General features: G+C 39.3%; 1 protein-coding gene across 3 annotated transcripts in view; it reads left to right on the top strand.

Moving 5' to 3' along the window:
• The first annotated feature begins 756 nt into the window (after nt 1–756).
• LOC128695081 (pyroglutamyl-peptidase 1) overlaps nt 757–20,458 on the top strand; it is a 38,863-nt gene continuing 19,161 nt past the window's right edge. The window contains exons 1-4 of one of the 3 annotated variants that reach the window (XM_070091440.1): nt 757–816; nt 11,281–11,397; nt 14,627–14,859; nt 19,636–19,762. In XM_070091440.1, the coding sequence (XP_069947541.1) occupies nt 14,629–14,859; nt 19,636–19,762 (358 nt within the window). In that variant the 5' untranslated portion in view covers nt 757–816; nt 11,281–11,397; nt 14,627–14,628. Of the gene's footprint in view, nt 851–11,280; nt 11,398–14,626; nt 14,860–19,635; nt 19,763–20,458 lie in introns of all 3 variants that reach the window. The other 2 variants (XM_070091441.1, XM_070091442.1) reach the window with 2 other exon arrangements.

Here is a 20,458-nt window from a genome sequence, read left to right as displayed (position 1 = left end):
ATAATCACTCCCAGGTCTTTGACGTTGGTGTTTCGCTCTATTTTGTGGCCGGGAAAATACTGGCGAATAAAAAAAAAATACTAAGAAATGCTGTGCATAACTATAGACTGTCTTCATGCACAGGTGAATGTCATCCATCTTTACAAACATTGTATCATGCTGATATATAAGATTATTAATATACACGTAGTTATGCCTGTAATGTTATTAACATTTAAATTTAATATTTGTGTATTGTTAATGTTTTTTATTACACCAACTTTGATTATACACTTTAGCACTCACCTTGCTTCCTAACTCTACCTCTTGTTATTTCTCCACCCTCGCTGGTCTCTGATAAACTATATTACACCCTTATGGGTTTAGCGCTTAGTTATGATGATGATGACACTGACAAGTTTATTTTAGCATGATACATGTTTGTTCAAAGGAGTGAAATATTTGGTGAACATGACAAAAACCCCTTTTTATGCAGAGCATTTCGGGCTCTGGTGATGGTAATAATAATAATGATAATAATAATAATAATAATAATAATAATAATAATAATAATAATAATAATAATAATAATAATGTATTAAAAGGACCCCAATGGAAGTAAGTCACTTTGTCTGACTTTTCTAGCTTATCCCAGGTTCTCTACACACATGTTGCTATGTATAATCTATGTAAGTATATTTGTGTATGTGTGAGTGTAAGTGTATATGTGAGTAAACTTACACATGAAGTAGTGGGAGATGATGATGAGTGTTGGTGGCCCTTAACACCAGTACTCAGCAGGTGCCAGACTGAGGGAGACCAACACTACCACCACTGGTCAGTAATTACACACTACACCTCAACAACACAGGTACCATGCTCACTAACAACACTAACAGACATATGAACCTCTTCGGCACATTTGTAAGAGCTAACGTAGTATATTTTACTGGAAAACAGGGATTAAAACCCAGTTTTATTACTTTTTTTTTTTGTTACTTTCTAGGGCAAACATTACCTGACATTGTTTCCTAAGACACATCAAGTAATGAAAGCATCACCATATATCCACCATCATACACGTAATTCATTGTATAAATGTAATTTGGATTCATATTGGTCAAGTTACATATATACTCAATTTAGATGTAAATATAAAAAAAATATTGGCATGTCATGATGACCTAAAATATCTCAACAATTCAGTGATGTGTTATATATCCCAGAATACCCTGAGAGAATGCCAAGGTTGTCACTGACGTACCTGACTGGCAGATCAGTCAGCCCTTGTGGGTTTGGTACTTACTTCTCATTGATATAATAATGATCAGTCAGAAAAACCTGTAATGTAAATGGTTTACAAAACTACAAGTTGAAGAATGAGTCACATGTACAATAATTTTGAGTTTTTATTGCGAGAAACACTTCGCCAGCCAGTGGCTTCTTCAGTCCAATACAGAGAAGAACTGTGAAAGATAAGGTGTGTGAGGTAATCAGTCCCTTAGTCTAGAGTCCATGTCTTCAGTAAATCAAGATTAATATATTTTTAAATACTACTACTGTACTGTGTACAAAAAACTGAAATATTAGTATTGTTCCAATAATATTTAAAAATAATAATACATTATAACCGTATATAACTTGAGCCTGGTGTTAGTAATTTGTGATGTCATTGCCAAGGTTGGTGTTCTGGTGCTGCATATTTTGTAGTACTGATACATGCTTTCAGTTTGGAAAGAAAAGCTGCTGGTTACAGCTTGCAGAACGGTAGTTGTCAGGTTGTGTTTGCTGGATGGTAGTTGTCAGGTTGTGTTTGCTGGATGGTAGTTGTCAGGTTGTGTTTGATGGATGGTAGTTGTCAGGTTGTGTTTGCTGGATGGTAGTTGTCAGGTTCTGTTTGCTGGATGGTAGTTGTCAGGTTGTGTTTGCTGGATGGTAGTTGTCAGGTTGTGTTTGCTGGATGGTAGTTGTCAGGTTCTGTTTGCTGGATGGTAGTTGTCAGGTTCTGTTTGCTGGATGGTAGTTGTCAGGTTGTGTTTGCTGGATGGTAGTTGTCAGGTTGTGTTTGCTGGATGGTAGTTGTATCATGTTCTGCTTGCTGGATGGTAGTTGTCAGGTTGTGTTTGCTGGATGGTAGTTGTATCATGTTCTGCTTGCTGGATGGTAGTTGTATCATGTTCTGCTTGCTGGATGGTAGTTGTCAGGTTCTGTTTGCTGGATGGTAGTTGTATCATGTTCTGCTTGCTGGATGGTAGTTGTCAGGTTCTGTTTGCTGGATGGTAGTTGTATCATGTTCTGCTTGCTGGATGGTAGTTGTCAGGTTCTGTTTGCTGGATGGTAGTTGTATCATGTTCTGCTTGCTGGATGGTAGTTGTCAGGTTCTGTTTGCTGGATGGTAGTTGTATCATGTTCTGCTTGCTGGATGGTAGTTGTCAGGTTCTGTTTGCTGGATGGTAGTTGTATCATGTTCTGCTTGCTGGATGGTAGTTGTCAGGTTCTGTTTGCTGGATGGTAGTTGTATCATGTTCTGCTTGCTGGATGGTAGTTGTCAGGTTCTGTTTGCTGGATGGTAGTTGTATCATGTTCTGCTTGCTGGATGGTAGTTGTCAGGTTCTGTTTGCTGGATGGTAGTTGTATCATGTTCTGCTTGCTGGATGGTAGTTGTCAGGTTCTGTTTGCTGGATGGTAGTTGCATCATGTTCTGCTTGCTGGATGGTAGTTGTCAGGTTCTGTTTGCTGGATGGTAGTTGTATCATGTTCTGCTTGCTGGATGGTAGTTGTCAGGTTCTGTTTGCTGGATGGTAGTTTGTTCTGCTTGCTGGATGGTAGTTGTCAGGTTCTGCTTGCTGGATGGTAGTTGTATCATGTTCTGCTTGCTGGATGGTAGTTGTCAGGTTCTCTTTGCTGGATGGTAGTTGTATCATGTTCTGCTTGCTGGATGGTAGTTGTCAGGTTGTGCTTGCTGGACGGTAGTTGTATCATGTTCTGCTTGTTGGATGGTAGTTGTCAGGTTCTGCTTGCTGGATGGTAGTTGTATCAGGTTCTGCTTGTTGGATGGTAGTTGTATCAGGTTCTGCTTGCTGGATGGTATCTGTCAGGTTCTGCTTGCTGGATGGTAGCTGTCAGGTTGTGCTTGTTGGATGGTAGTTGTCAGGTTCTGCTTGCTGGGTGGTAGTTGTATCATGTTCTGCTTGCTAGATGGTAGTTGTCAGGTTCTGCTTGCTGGATGGTATCTGTCAGGTTCTGCTTGCTGGATGGTAGCTGTCAGGTTGTGCTTGTTGGATGGTAGTTGTCAGGTTCTGCTTGCTGGATGGTAGTTGTATCATGTTCTGCTTGCTGGATGGTAGTTGTCAGGTTCTGCTTGCTGGATGGTAGTTGTATCATGTTCTGCTTGCTGGATGGTAGTTGTCAGGTTCTGCTTGCTGGATGGTAGTTGTATCATGTTCTACTTGCTAAATGGTAGTTGTATTAGGTTCTGCTTGCTTAATGGTAGTTGTCAGGTTATGCTTGTTGGATGGTAGTTGTATCAGGTTCTGCTTGTTGGATGGTAGTTGTATCAGGTTCTGCTTGCTAGATGGTATCTGTCAGGTTCTGCTTGCTGGATGGTAGCTGTCAGGTTGTGCTTGTTGGATGGTAGTTGTCAGGTTCTGCTTGCTGGGTGGTAGTTGTATCATGTTCTGCTTGCTGGATGGTAGTTGTCAGGTTCTGCTTGCTGGATGGTAGTTGTATCATGTTCTGCTTGCTGGATGGTAGTTGTCAGGTTCTGCTTGCTGGATGGTAGTTGTATCATGTTCTGCTTGCTAAATGGTAGTTGTATTAGGTTCTGCTTGCTGGATGGTAGTTGTCAGGTTATGCTTGTTGGATGGTAGTTGTATCAGGTTCTGCTTGTTGGATGGTAGTTGTATCAGGTTCTGCTTGCTAGATGGTATCTGTCAGGTTCTGCTTGCTGGATGGTATCTGTCAGGTTCTGCTTGCTGGATGGTAGCTGTCAGGTTGTGCTTGCTGGATGGTATCTGTCAGGTTCTGCTTGCTGGATGGTAGTTGTCAGGTTCTTCTTGCTGGATGGTAGCTGCCAGGTTCTGCTTGCTGGATGGTATCTGTCAGGTTCTGCTTGCTGGATGGTAGTTGTCAGGTTCTGCTTGCTGGATGGTAGTTGTCAGGTTCTGCTTGCTGGATGGTAGCTGTCACGTTGTGCTTGCTGGATGGTATCTGTCAGGTTCTTTCTGCTGGATGGTAGTTGTCACGTTCTGCTTGCTGGATGGTATTGTCAGGTTCTGCTTGCTGGATGGTAGTTTTGTCAGGTTCTGCTTGATGGTAGCTGTCAGGTTCTGCTTGCTTGATGGTAGCTGTCAGGTTCTGCTTGCTGGAGGGTAGTTTTGTCAGGTTCTGCTTGCTGTATGGTATTGTCAGGTTCTGCTTTCTGAATGGTAGTTTTGTCAGGTTCTGCTTGCTGGATGGTATTTTTTTCAGGTTCTGCTTGCTGGTAGTTTTGTCAGGTTCTGCTTGCTGTATGGTAGTTTTGTCAGGTTCTGCTTGCTGTATGGTATTGTCAGGTTCTGCTTTCTGAATGGTAGTTTTGTTAGGTTCTGCTTGCTGGATGGTAGTTTTGCCAGGTTCTGCTTGTTGGATGGTAGCTGTCAGGTTCTGCTTGCTGGATGGTAGTTGTCAGGTTCTGCTTGTTGGATGGTAGTTGTATCAGGTTCTGCTTGCTGGATGGTAGTTGTCAGGGTCTGCTTGCTGGATGGTAGTTGTCAGGGTCTGCTTGCTGGATGGTAGTTGTCAGGTTATGCTTGCTGGATGGTATCTGACAGGTTCTTTCTGCTTAATGGTATCTGTCAGGTTCTTTCTGCTGAATGGTATCTGTCAGGTTCTGCTTGCTGGATGGTAATTGTGGCAAATTCTGCTTGCTGGCTGGTAGTTGTCACGTTCTGCTTGCTAGATGGTATCTGTCAGGTTCTTGCTGGATGGTAGCTGTCAGGTTCTGCTTACTGGATGGTAGCAGTCAGGTTCTGCTTGCTGGATGGTAGTTTTGTCAGGTTCTGCTTGCTGGTTCGTAGTTTTCAGGTTCTGCTTGCTGGATCATAGTTGTCAGGTTCTGCTTGCTGGATGGTAGCTGTCAGGTTCTGCTTGCTGGTTCGTAGTTGTCAGGTTCTGCTTGCTGGTTCGTAATTTTCAGGTTCTGCTTGCTGGATCATAGTTGTCAGGTTCTACTTGCTGGATGGTAGCTGTCAGGTTTTACTTGAAGGATGGTAGCTGTCAGATTCTACTTGCAGAATGGTAGCTGTCAGGTTCTTCTTGCCGGATGGTAGTTGTCAAGTTCTGCTTGCTGGATGGTAGTTTTGTCAGGTTCTGCTTGCTGGATGGTAGTTTCGTCAGGTTCTGCTTGCTGGATGGTAGTTTTGTCAGGTTCTGCTTGCTGGATGGTAGTTTGGTCAGGTTCTGCTTGCTGGATGGTAGTTGTCATGTTCTGCTTGCTGGATGGTAGTTCTGTCAGGTTCTGCTTGATGGATGATAATGTTCTGCTTGCTGGATGATAGCTGTCAGGTTCTGCTTGCTGGATGATAGCTGTCAGCTGTCAGATAGTACTTGCTTGGTAGCTGTCAGATGCTGTAGCTGTCAGGTACTGCTTGTACTGTCAGCTGCTGATGGTAGCTGTCAGGGTATACTTTCTGGAGGATAGCTGTCAGGTTCTGCTTGCTGGATGGTAGTTGCCATGTTCTGCTTGCTGGATGGTAGTTGTCAGGTTCTGTTTGCTGGATGGTATCTGTCAGGGTCTACTTGCTGGATGGTAGCTGTCAGGTTCTGCTTGCTGGATGGTAGCTGTCAGGTTCTGCTTGCTGGATGGTAGCTGTCAGGGTCTACTTGCTGGATGGTAGCTGTCAGGGTCTACTTGCTGGATGGTAGCTGTCAGGTTCTGCTTGCTGGATGGTAGTTTTGTCAGGTTCTGCTTGCTGGATGGTAGCTGTCAGGTTCTGTTTGCTGGATGGTAGCTGTCTGGTTCTGCTTGCTGGATGGTAGTTTTGTCAGGGTCTGCTTGCTGGATGGTAGCTGTCAGGGTCTACTTGCTGGATGGTAGCTGTCAGGGTCTACTTGCTGGATGGTAGGTGTCAGGGTCTACTTGCTGGATGGTAGCTGTCAGGTTCTGCTTCCTGTGGTGTCCTGTCTTTATTAATATGTTTATCATTTAACTTTTAAAAATTTCCAATGATTGTATCATTTTTTCCCTCTTCCATTTTGCTGTATTCCATTTTTCTATCCCTCAGTTTCTCAAAATTTTCCAAGAATTCCATAATCTCCATTATTTCTTAATTTATATCAATGGCGTCGTGTTATCCCTGTTGAAGGTAATGTATTTACTATGAAAACTTCTCTATTTATTCTTTATTTTCCTTTTATAACTATACATGTAGTTTCTCCTCTTTTCCTTGTATTAGCCAATATGACCATCTCAAGAAGTTTTTGCCTTCATAACTTGTGTATTTTTTTTAGCAATCTCTGGGATCCTTTTTCCTTACACACCATTTTATATTATGATAAGGCATTTTCCCTAATACTGTACAGTAATAAGGCCATTGTGTGGAACACCTCTCTTTGTTTACTTTTTAATTCCCATATTTAGTAAACTTATAATTTTATTTAACTTGAATGACTCTTATGAGGCCTGGTCACAGACTTGGCCGTGGGGGGGCGTTGACCCCCAAAATGCTATCCAGGTATTCTCCAGTATTCCTCATTCTTTTCACTGTGTCACATTGAGGAATACTCACTGCACAAGCCTTTATTTGAGAATGTTATGCTGGAAACTTGGAGCTGCACGAGTGACACTGGCATCAATAATGTATATCTAACTGGGAGACAGTGAAAGGGTTAACAATAACTTGTAGATCCCTTTCTTTGTATCATAGCTACTGCATTCTCAAAATGTATCATGCACGCTATATTCTTTATGGTTCGATTTTTGCCTCCATTCATTTCAATTATATATCATTTATCAACATAAAGTTCATTGTTCATCTGTTACTCTATTTGCTCAATTTATCCAAATTATCTTTTAAAGATTCATCACTTGCAAAGTCATCATCTGGAGAGTCATTTATGTAAATTGTAAACAGTAGATCCTTATTAAACCCCATTGGCAACATTTTTGTAAGTGGACATTTTTCTTTGTATCACTGTTTGCATTTTATACTCAAATACACTCAACCATTTTAACCCTTTCAGGGTCGAGAGGCCCTCTACTAAACTTGTTCTCAGGGTCGAAAATTTTTCGGAAAAAAAAAAATTCTTTTTCTTTTGAAATAATAGAGAATCTTTTCCCGATTATAATGACACCAAAAGTATGAAATTTGATGGAAAACTTAGGGAATTATGCTCTCGCGAAGTTAGCGGTCTCGCCGATGTTTACGCATCGGCGATTTCGCCCATTTTGAGCCCTATTTTCGGCCAATTCCTGTGTACTAGTGGACAAAAATTATATTTATTTCACTAGAATTCCATTTTTTCTATCGAATGAGTACAAGAAACCACCCATTTACCAATTTCAACTATCCAATAAAGTAGTTAGAAATTGGCAATTTTGCCAATTCCATACAAATTTCAGAAGATGTCAATTTTCAAATAGGGTCCAGAATAAACAAAACAGACATTCCTGGCACTAAAATAACAAGTTCTGTGTTTGTTAGTCACGTCCCCAGGCCCCTCTTATATTTCTTTTGCTTTCCACTTTGAATTTTTATTCTTACAAAAAATAGAAGATTTACTGTTAGGCAGACTACTGCATTAGTGTAGAAATGGTATAAATAATATCAGCACACTTGTGAAAGAATATTAGACTCACCAGTTGACGTGTATTGAATGCTTGGCATGGTTTGTTTACTTTTGAACTTCGGTAAAAATCGAACATTTCTGCTACTTTGAGCTCAATTTCAAGATACTTTTCATTGTGAAACCAATCAAAATCATCTCGATTTTTGTAATATGTCTTCCATTCTATAAAATGAGACCAGGAAAACTAGAATACAACCATAAATACCATACGAAAATACAGTGCAAATTCGCTGTTTTAATCCAAAAACATGGTCATTTTTTTTCTCTCATTACGCACTGTGTGCTGCAGGATTTTTTTTATACTGTGCACACTGACCACATAGACTCATTCTTTCGCATGTAGGCCTACCAGCTTTCTCTCGCTAGATTTTAAGGCGCTAGAATTTAAGCGTTCTAGTACGTCAATAACCCTGGTGCGTAAGCCGTACTAGTACGTCAAAAACCCTGAAAGGGTTAATAGTTTTCCTTTTATTCCTCCTATGTTTTGAAGTGACCAGATTAGTCTTTCTTGGGGAATGTTTTCTAAAGCCTTCTTAAAATCTTGGATAAATACAATTTGCCCATACCTTTTTTTTTTTTTTGAAGAGTTTCTCTCTTCACACAGCAAGTGTCTGGGTTTGATTCTCAGTGAGGGTAGAAACATTGGGCATGTTTCTTTACACTGGTTGTCTGTGTTCACCCATCAGTAAGATGGGTACCTGGGAATAGGCAACTGGTGTGGGTCACATCCTGGGACAAAACTGACCTAATTAGCCCGAAATGCTCTGCATAACAAGTGGCTTTCTATATAGTAGTATGTCACTGATGTCAGCTAGGGCTGTATACCATGTACATGTAGTACTTGTAGTAAATAAAGGTATTATTATTACGTATTTTTATTATTATTAGGAAAGTCAAATTGTCTGCGAGTCAGTAGGTTATTCTTTGCCAAGTGTTTATCCACTTTTCTCTTAAGTTTTTTTTTTTCCAATATTTTCACAATAACACTTGTCAAAAAAACTGGTTTATAGTGTAAAGGGTCCTCCCTGTCACCTTTCCGAAATATTGGCAAAATGTGCTATGTCTCCCATTTGTCTGCCAGTTTACCTTCTAGTAGTGAAATCCTAAAAAAATTCCTAAATGGGCAGCTCAGCTCTGCACATTGTTGTACAACTCATTTCTATCTTCTGTATTCCTACTTTTTTTTTTCTCTATCAAGTAGCTAATAATTTCTTTACTACCTGTTTAGTTATCTCAGTATCCTCTGACTCCTTTGTCTGTCTGGGTTTTAAAACAGCTGCATATAAATATCTTATTTTGTAAACTCGTACATATTATTTTATAGAACAAAAAATAATAATGTACAGTAGTGTACTGTAATAATAAAGGCAGAGCTTTAGAGCATAATATAGTAACACATTATACAGAAGGCCCCCCGCTTTACAGTGCTTCACTTTACAGCGGTTCGCTAATGCAGTGGGTTTCAGTTATACCCATTCTTTATTTATTCAAGATTTCCTACAATAAATATATTCACCACTCACTATAAGCTAAAGACAAATATTTGAAGGTAAGTAATGTGTATACTGTATATATATTTTTTAGGCCTAGCTCTATTGCTCACTTAATATATGATAATATGAGCATGATATCAGACTTTTATATGCATTTGATAGTGAAAAAAGGCTATGTTTCACTTTGCAGTGATTTTTGCTTTACAGCAGTAGCCCTGAACCTAACCTGCTGTATAAGCAGGGCCCACCTGTAATACAAAAAATGTCTCTGGTAGCCCATGTGGCTCCAGATTCTCCCAGTCAATCTCCTTATGGTTGAAATCCCCCATGATGAAAGTGAAACTAATGCATTTTACCCTTTAAAACTGCAGAGTCAGCGATTATGTACATTGGAACCTCGGTTTTCGTTATTAATTCGTTCCAGAAATTTTGACGAAAACCGAATTCGACGAAAACTGAACCAATATTTCCCATAAGAAATACAGTGGACCCTCGACTAACGCTATTAATCCGTTCCTGAGAGCTCATCGTTAGTCAAAATTATCGTTAGTCAAGTTAATTTTCCCCATAAGAAATAATGGAAATCAAATTAATCCGTGTAGGACACCCCAAAGTATGAAAAAAAATTGTTTTTACCACATGAAATATTAATTTTAATACACACAAACTGAAGAAGACATGCACAGTTACATGACACTTACCTTTATTGAAGATGTGGTGATGATTGATGGGATGAGAGGAGGGGAGAGTGTTGATGGTCTTAGTGTTTAGAAGAGGAATCTCCTTCCATTAGGACTTGAGGGGGCAAGTCCTTTTCCGGGGTTACTTCCCTTCCCTTTATATCTCTCAAAACAACCTTTGCTGGCCTTAAATTCACTCACATCACCACTAGTTGCTGGCATTTTTTTAATTAAATCGTCATGCAACTTCCTAGACTTTTCACATATGATCGCTTGAGAGATGCTGTCTCCTGCTATCTGTTTTTCGTTTATCCACACCAATACCAGTCTCTCAACATCTTCGAGTACTTGCGATCTCAGTTTCGAAAACATAGTTGCACCTTTGGCAAGAACAGCTTCCTTGATTGCCGTTTTCTTGCCCACAATAGTAGCGATGGTTGATTGGGGTTTTGTGTACAACCTGGCCAGCTCGGAGACACGCACTCCACTTTCATACTTAGCAATGATCTCTGTCTTCATATCCATAGTTATTCTCACCCTTTTTGCTGTATGGTCAGCACTAGAAGCGTCTTGGGGCCCATGGTGACTTATTTTGCAGGTGCAATCACTACAAAGGCTGTGATAATATGAAATGTTCCGATTGTATGCTTGGAAGCGACCGCGGTGGCTGGCTGGCTTGTAAACACTGGCCAGAAGTGGACGTGTCTCAGAAGGAACGAATATTGTTGGTCGAGTTTTTTAGCGCTAGTCTAGGCAAAAATTGTGCGTTAAAATGTATCGCTAGTCTGATTTATTGTTAATCGATGCCATCGATGGTCGAGGGTCCACTGTAATGTAAATCCAATTAATCCTTTCCAGACACCCAAAAGTATTAACAAATAATACATTTTATAGAGAATATAGTTTAACATACAGAAAATAATGAGAAATAAGTATAAAGCACTAATTTTAATGGATAAATGAACATTTAAATCAATAGTTTCACTTTAATTACATGTGCGGCACTGTTAAGTGGGTGGGGTGATGTCAGCGTCTGAAATTTCGTAAACAAAAATACCATAATTAGTGTACAGTACTATATATGAATTTAAAATTATATATAAAATTAAAAGTAGAGAATTTTTTCAGTGTATACCTATGCAGTATTTATCTCCCTTTTTTAACTAGGATATTGGTATCTCCCCAACTAATTGTGATAACTTGTGTAAAACAATTGAATAATATATACTGTATATAAGGGGTCTGATTTAATGAAAAAGATTACAAGGGAGTTTCTTTCTATTGTTCTCACTTTTTTTCAGTCAAAAAACATTGGATTGACAAGTCATTAGTTGAATTATTATTCACTGACAAAAACTTCAGCATGGCAGGCAGGGAACACCTGGGTGTATTGCTGTTACAGTACCTTCCACCATAAGGTAAGGAGACATAAAAAAATATTGATAGTTTCGTTATGTTACTACGTAAGTAGCTAGGTGGGAGTCCCTTATTTAGCTTCCTGTTGTGTTCTACCCAGGAAAACATTTGCTGAATTTTATGTAGCCAAGGACAGTCTATTAGTTATTGGTGTGGTTTATGCATTACATGAAATTACAAACCCCTTTATGTACATTACTCTGGCCAATGTTTTTGATGTATTAATAAGCCAAAATTCTAGTGGCTTCAAATCAAGCAGGAGAAAGCTGGTAGGCCTACATGTGAGAAAATGGGTCTGCTTGATGGGTGTGTGCAGTATGAAAAAAATTGCAGACTCAGTGGTGCATTGTGGGAATGCCATTTTAGCAGTCTTTGTTCACCATGCCTTGTGGTAAGAAGTACCTTACTCCCCAGTAAACTGGAGGTCTTCTGTTCCCAAGTGATAGTTCTAACACCGATGGAAGTGTCAGTGAAAGTGAATTTCATGGTTTTGTGGAGGGCATGACTGAAAGCAGTGCTCAGGATAATGTAATTAGTGATGAAAACCCAGACGACCCACAACCTTCCACCTCTGGTGCTGGGCCATCTTATTCATGTTCACCTGTACCAGGGCGAAAGAGGAAAATATTTCCCAGTGTACAGGACTCAGATGTGAGCAGTGAAAATGAAAGTGATAGTGATTTCCAAGCTAGAGAAAGCAGTTTGAGTTGCGACAGTGAGGAAGAATATTCTCCAGTGAAGCGGCAGTGTGTACGACGCAGCATGCCTTCTGGTAGTGTGCCATATGCCATTCCAAGGAAAAGTAGTAAATCTCAGAGTACATCCTCTGACCCTACACTACAAACTGATAGTGAAGATGACAACATTGTTACAGTGGGGATGGATAATGTGTGGGGCAGCAGGTGGTGGTGGTGTTGGCAGTAGCATATGTCACGTGGCACCAGTAGCGGGCCATGCTGCTACCCACGTTGCTAATTCAGTACAGCCACAACAAAGGCCACACTCTCAAACACTCCCACAACCTGCACAAACAACCATCTGTCAATATCCAGTACCCACCAGCAGATTTTATCTGGGATTGGCAGGAAGGTACCAATTTTGTTCCCAATCCCCATCAGTTTGATGAAACACAAAGCAGAATATGGCCATCGTGTACACTTGGGAACAATGCCACTGAACTGGAATGCTTTCAGTTATTCTTCGATAAACACCTGATGGACATTATTGTCAGGCAAAGTAACAAATACTTCGAATACCCCATGGCAAACTTAATTGTTTCACCAGTGGAAGGAAACAACTGTGGCAGAGATGTATCTGTTCTTTGCCACAACAATGGTTATGCCACATGTGTATAAGCACACTGTCACCACATACTGGTTGACAGACCACCTGATTTCAACCCCAGGTTTGTGATATAATACCAGTGAATCGATTTCTGCTACTGTTATGTATGCTACACTTGCCAGACAAAACAAGGCCTGGCAGTAACGACAGATTATATAAGATCAGGAATGTGTTTATGTATCTGCAACAAAAGTGCTGTATGTATTTTTCCCTAAAGGAAGCTTGTTATTGATGAGTCTTTGATTTTGTTCAAAGGCAAACTGTCATTCAAGCAGTATATACTAAGCAAGAGGAAACGCTTTGGTATAAAGTTATTTGTACTGTGGATATAACTGTGTACACTGGCAGTAATACATTGTAAGATACCAGGAAGTTATTGGGTATCTCTGGTGATGTGGTTAGAACAATGCTGGAACCATATCTGGGTAAGGGGCATATATTATATACTGATAACTGGTACACAAGCCCCTTACTCAGTGATTTCTTGCGAGTGAACATGACAGATGTATGTGGCACAGTGCATGGAAATCGTAAGCATATGCCTAGGTTCGACGCAGGCACTCGTAGAGGTGAGGTGCAGGTGTTTGCTGCCAATGACACCATGGCATTTCAGCGGCACAACAAACATGGTGTCACATTGTTGACATCAGTTCACCAAAACGAAATGGCAGACAGTGGCAGGCAGAATAGAGAGACCAATGAACCCATTCTAAAACCTGCAGCTGTGATGGACTACAACCTCAATATGTGCTTAGTGGACAAATGTGACATGCAGATTGGGTTTGCTGATTGTGTTTGCAAGAGTTATAAGTGGTACATAAAACTCTTTTTCCATCTTCTTGACATTTCCATGCTGAATGCTTATAACACATATAAGTTGAAGACCAACAACAAACCAAAATATGGTGAATTTTGTTTGTCAGTCATCAGACAAATAATATTTAAGTACCAAGGAACGACACCTGCAATAGACCAGTGCCCACGAAATTATCAACACACTGGTGATCGCTACCCCATACAACTGCCTCCTACTACTTTCAAGAAAACTGCTCAGAAGAGGTGTTATGTCTGTACACATACCACAAAATGCCCACAAAAATGGAGACACTCATTTTATGTGTGGAGAGTGTAAAACACCAGTGTGCATAACACAGTGTTTCAAAGACTTCCACAAGCTGCAGCAGTTCTAGGAAAGTATCCAGTGACTGTACATTTGTATATATATATTATAGAAAAATAGTAGTAAACAATTTTTTGTATTGTGTAAACAAGGTTTGTAAACAATATAATAATAATGTTTGTGTGGTTATTGTGTTGCATACAACGAGTGTATATATGTACATTGCACCTTACTTTGGTCTCACAGGCCACATAAGTTACTTGGAACAAAAATATATTAGAAAATACAAGAAACCTTCGAATGGGAGTAATTATAATTTTACCGGGTGAGTTGTATTCACCGCTGTTGCCATATGCAGCTCATTTTCTACCAACTTTATACCTCTATATCTCGGTAAGTACTGATCGCAAAAAAAAATTTTAGGCTTAAAACACTCGGCAAATTAATCTTAACATTTTGGTAAGAAAAAATAATTTGTTTTTTTTCGAATATTTTGTGACATAGGAAGACACTAGGATTTGGGGTTGCGACAGTCAAAGGGTTAAAACTTGTTGGGTTTTTCCAACATGCTCAGCTTACTTCCTTCATTGTGCCTGCACTTGCCTTAATTGTTTTTGTTTCTTTTATCTGTGTTATGCCCAGAGGAATGAAATGACTAAATGAGAGATGTTCTGTACAATAAATAGTCAGGTTTGCTTAGTAAACCATCCATACTGTGTGGAGAAAAGTTGTACTCTATTAATGTACAGTGCTTTCTTCTGTTCCAGAAATGGGGGACGCATCAGTGGAAGTGAAAGATAGCCGTCCTGTTATTTATGTGACTGGCTTTGGACCTTTCCCGTCACATGCAGTTAATGCAAGCCAGTTGGCTGTTGATGGTCTTGCAAACTTTAATTTAGAAGAGGAACTAGGAGTGAAGTTAGTAACGGAAACGATGAAAGTTGAATATAACTATGTTCAAAAGACTATTCCACAGAGATGGGCAAATTTGAAACCGAAGGTACTGAGAGTTTTATTTCTGTTTGTGTGTAGAGTTTTGGCCTCTGAATCAATACAATGCAATGGCAGGTGCTTACCTAAAATTTGTCTGAGATTTCTTTTAATTCATTAGCCTAGCAGTTTTTCCAGATCATAAGCATCCTGATCCAATAATTACCTATTATTTGCAACATACTCACCTCCAAAACTTCAGTTCTACTATTTGGTTTCTTTCAAATCCCTTCTGGAAGTCAATAATATGGTGATACCAAGATGAGTAAAAATAGACTTTATGTACAGTTTAGGGCATTTACTAAAGGAACTGTTTCACCACAAATGGCTTCTTCAGTAAACTCATGATGCTATATCTTCTAATTACACGTCTTGAATATTCGTATAATATTACCATGCTCATACTCCAGCAGCATGTCATATCCCAGAATACTGTTTGCCACCTCTCACTTTGGTTAAATATGTGCATATGTCTGCTGGATGTTTAGGCCCTTTGCCTCTTTAATTATCTCCTTCATATCCTCCCTCCAACCCTTCAGACATCTTCAGCTTTCCTCTTGAAAAGGGGTGCCTTGAAGTTGAAGGGCTATTGATCCAGGGAATTGGAGTTACCTTCCAGTTCCTCTGGTCAAACCTGATTACTTTCACTCCCCCTCCCTCCATTTCTCTGGCACTGTTTGACTTATACATTTTTAGCATTTCCCATGAATATACAGTCGATGATCATAATTTGCATAGTAATGTCATGATACAGTACTTCAAAAAGTAAGTGTCTGAACTCTGGTGAGGTTCAAACAGTGAGAATGAAGAGTGCATATAGCTTAAAAATGGTTACATTGATTCAATGGTGGCTCATCCATAGGAGCTGCAGAGCTGCACTACCCCCAGATGCTCACTGCCAGATGTATGACTTCATCAACCTTAAGTTAGAATAATTTGCAACTGACAAATATATTACAGGATGAGATGAAACAAGATAAAAAATTTTTGAAAATAGAAGTTTGACGCTGTACGATAGTATAGGTATTACCGGTGTTACATCTGGCAGCGAGGAGCTGCATTCAATGCAGCATACATTCAGTTGCAGTCAGTCTGTTTACGTTGAGTATGCACGTGTAACGCATGGCTGGTATTGGTGGCTGTTTAACCCTTTCAGGGTCCGTCCCGTAGATCTACGGCTTTACGTTCAGGGTCCAAACCGTAGATCTACGTCATGAGCTCAGCTCACCCTGATAAACTGTGAGTGGTACATTTGGGCCTAGATATGAGAGAATACATCTATGTGGTATGTGTGCACCACATAAAACAGATCCTGCAGCACACTGTGTATAATGAGAGAAAAAAACTGAAATCATGATTTTTCGATTAAAACAGCGACTTTGCAGTGTTTTTTCGTATGTTTTTTATAGTTGTATTTGCGATTTCTTGGTCTCAACTGATAGAATGGAAGACATATTACAGAAATAGAGATGATTTTGATTGGTTTTAGTACTGGAAATGGCGTGAAACTGAGCTCAAAGTAGCAGAAATGTTAAATTTTTGCCGATATTCAAGAGTAAACAAACGACCTCACACGTCTAATATACGTCAGCTGGTGGGTCTAATATGCATTCACAAATATGGTGATGATATTTATACAATTATTACAGTATTGCATAACAGTAAATCTTCAATTTTTTGGTGTGAATAAAAATTCATTATGTGAATAAAAAATCAAAATGGAATTTATTTGTAAAGCCTCAAAACATAACTAATGAACAGAGGAAATGTTAGTTTAGTTCCAGGAATACCTACATTGTTTATTCTGGACCCTATTTTGAAATTGGAATATTTTGAACTTTGTGTTAAATTGGCCAAATTAACAATTTCCGATCACTTTAATTTGTAGTTGAAACAGTTGACTTGCTGATTTCTTGTGCTCAATCGATAGAATAGAAGTAATACTAGTGAAATAGCTAAGAATTTGGTTTACTGGAATAATGTAATTGGCCTAAAATGGGAGTCAAAGTCGGCAAAATCGCCGATTCGTAAATATCGCTGACACATCAAAATTCGCGAGAGCATAATTTCATCAATTTTCCATCAAATTTCGTACTTTTTGTTTTATTACCTTCACAAAAAGATTCTTTACCATTTCATAAGAAAAAATAACAAATTTTTTTTTTGAAAATTCTTGGACACTGGGGCACCACTTCAGATTTGGGCCTTGGACCCTGAAAGGGTTAAACTCTTTTCAGTAGCATTAAATTTAATTACTATTTGATAAACAGTGTCAGTGGAAACTAGAGTAAACTAAGTTAAATATTTACTAAGTACAGTGGACCCCCGAGTTTTGTGATTAATCTGTTCCAGAGAGTATGCTGAAGGACGAAATTGCTGAATGGCGAAGCCATTAAATAAGGGAAATAAAATTAATCTGTTCCAGACACCCAAAAATATTAATTTTTTTTTTTTTCCAAATTAAATAAAGATTTACATTCAGAAAAAATAAAAAATCAAGTATGTGCATACATAAAATAATAACATTACACGTACCTTTACTGAAGACTTCTGGGTTGATGGGAGGCGGGGAGAGGATGAAGGTGCGCTATTGTTTGGAGAGGGAATCCCCTTCCATAAAGACTTCAGGTACCAAGTCCTTATCTGGGGTTACTTTCCTTCTTTGTTTTTTAATGCCACTGGGAACAACTTCAGAGTCACTGGACCCCTGTCACACAAAATATCTGTCCAGAGAGCTCTGTTTCTGGTGTTTCTTTAAGATTTGTCTGAAGTGGGACACAACACTGTCATTGTACATGTTGCCAACATGGCCTGCAACAGCTTTGTAAGGGTGAAGTTCATCCATAAATGTTTGTACTTCAGTCCACTTTGCACAAATGTCCTTAATCTTTGAAGAAGGCAGCTTCCCCCATCTCTCTTCCTCCTCTGAATCAATTTCCTGAGCTGTGGTCTCTTACTGTTGCAGATGAAGGTCTTGCAGCTCTGTAGTGGTTAGTTCTTCATCATGGTCCTCCACCAATTCTTCCACATCCTCCAAACTCACATCCAACCCCATGGAATTCCCCAGTGACACAGTACTTTCCACAACTGCCATAGGCTCCTCAGGGTCAGCCCCAAACCCTTCAAAGTCCCTCTCTTGTACACAGTCTGGCCACAGTTTTCTCCAAGCAGAGTTCCAAGTCCTAGAAGTCACTCCCTCCCAAGCATTACGTATAAGGTTTATGCAATGGAGGATATTGAAATAATCTTTCCAGAACTCTCTTAGGGTCAACTCGGTGTCTGAGGTCACTTCAAAGCACTTTTGAAACACTGCTTTGGTGTACAGTTTTTTGAAGTTTGAAATGACCTGCTGGTCCATGGGCTGGAGGAGAGGAGTTGTATTAGGGGGTAAGAACTTCACTGTGATAAAACGAAACTCCTCTGCCATTTGCTCTTCCAAGTCTGCAGGATGATCAGGAGCATTGTCCATTACCAGGAGGCACTTGCATTCCAATTTATTTTAAAGGAGGTATTTCTTCACACTTGGGCCAAACACTTCATTAAACCAATCAAGGAAAATTTCCCTTGTGACCCATGCCTTACTGTTAAGCTTTCCACATCACACACAATTTACTCTTGGCGACACTGTTTTTCTTGAACACATTGGGATTTTCAGAGTGATAGACCAGTAAAGGTTTCACTTTGCAATCCCCACTAGCATTACTACAAAACATGAGAGTTAGCCTGTCTTTCATAGGTTTGTGTCCTGGGAGTGCCATTTCCTCCTGCATGATGTAGGTCCTCTTTGACATTTTCTTCCTAAACAGGCCTGTTTCCTCACAGTTAAGCACTTGTTGGGGTTTGAATTTTTCAGTGTCTATGTACCCCTTAAACTCCTGTACAAACTTCTCAGCTGCCCTTTTGTCTGAACTGGCAGCCTCACTATGCCTTACCACACTGTGTATGCCACTACACTTCTTAAATCTCTCAAACCAGCCTTTGCTGGCCTTAAAATCACAAATGTCACCACTCGTTGCAGGCATTTTCTTTATGAGGCTTGACAGTTATAATGTAGTGCATAGAAAACTTAATTATTTTTGAGTCTTGATGAAATACAAAGCTTTAAATACAATGCCTTTTTTCTTTGGGGGGGGAGGGGTCTGAGGAACAAAAATTTATTTTTCTCTGTTTCTAAATTCATTGTGCACAATTTTCTTTTTAAATTTCATGCTGGTTTTTCAGGAACATAACTATTGTGTTAATCATTGATTAACTGTGTATTCAGTATGTTTATTTTAAATAGCTCTTTCCATGCATTTGTAGATTATCTTAAATAAAAACTGCAGTACCAGTAGCTGGTACAGTAGTCCTTACAAATTTGTGGAATTCCTTATTCGTAGGATTGAATTCTCCAGCATTTTTACTGATGGGTCTATGAAACAAAATGAGCCTAAACCTGAGGCAAAATTGTACTGCAGACTTAATTTTATATTGTTTTTGGTTTCTAGTTTTGAAACTTTTAAGAACATAAACCCCCATGATTTTGTAGGACTGACTGTGATGAATAAGGTGGGATTCACAATGCCCTTGTTAATTTTCAATTAATATGTTATTCAGTATATTAGTAAAACTTTGATGGTTGTAAGAGATGTACTGTATCTCTGTACTCTTATCTTTGACTCAGTATGTTATAGTACTTCATTGTTTAATGACAATTAAAAAATAATTCCTCATATTGTAGAACTTTATTCATGCATGTGATTAAAATATGATGCTATGTACTTTGTTCACATTTCTCGTGTTTCAGTTGACTGTTCATGTGGGAGTGTCCGGCCAGGCAGAAACACTAACTTTAGAGCAACTTGCACACAACGCTGGCTATAATAGACAGGACAACTGTGGATGTATGCCTGGCTCAGGTCTTTGCATTCCTGGTTAGTGGTGCCATGTAATTTGCATGTATTTGTTTGTTGTTAATGATTAAAATATCTTAATTTCATTGTCTCTGTTATGCTTGTTGGGCATTGTAAATTTAATCTGGATATTAACCCGTTAACTGTCCAAATGTAGATCTGCGTTCACTCGCCCAGTGCTCTGAATATTTTGAATTTTTTTTTTTTAAATTAAAGGGGACAATTTTCTGTGTGTAACAAGACCAAACAAAAAATTTTAGGACCAGTACTTACCGAGATATGAAACCATGAATTTGGCGCTGGATGCTCACCCGATGGCAACATGGAGTCCTGCCTCTTGTAGAAGTGTTGCAGACGTACCTTTTTTTCTCGTTTTTATATTTTATATAATTTTTATGTTCTGATAATTAGAATTTATGTAGGTAGTAGGTTGGTAGACAGCAACCACCCAGGGAGGCACTACTGTCCTGCCAAGTGAGTGTAAAATGAAAGCCTGTAATTGTTTTACATGATGGTAGGATTGCTGCTGTCCATTTCTCTGTCTCATGAACATGCAAGGTTTCAGGTACGTCTTGCTACTTCTACTTACACTTAGGCCACAAGGGGCTAGTAATCCCTACTCCTGTATATATTACTAAATGTAAAAGGAGAAACTTTCGTTTTTCCTTTTGGGCCACCCCGCCTCGGTGGGATACGGCCGGTGTGTTGAAAGAAAGA

The sequence above is a fragment of the Cherax quadricarinatus genome, chromosome 35 (genome assembly GCF_038502225.1).
Source record: "Cherax quadricarinatus isolate ZL_2023a chromosome 35, ASM3850222v1, whole genome shotgun sequence".
Lineage (NCBI taxonomy): Eukaryota > Metazoa > Arthropoda > Malacostraca > Decapoda > Parastacidae > Cherax > Cherax quadricarinatus.
Note: the sequence above shows the minus strand (reverse complement) of the source record. Positions and strands in the feature narration are given on the sequence as shown.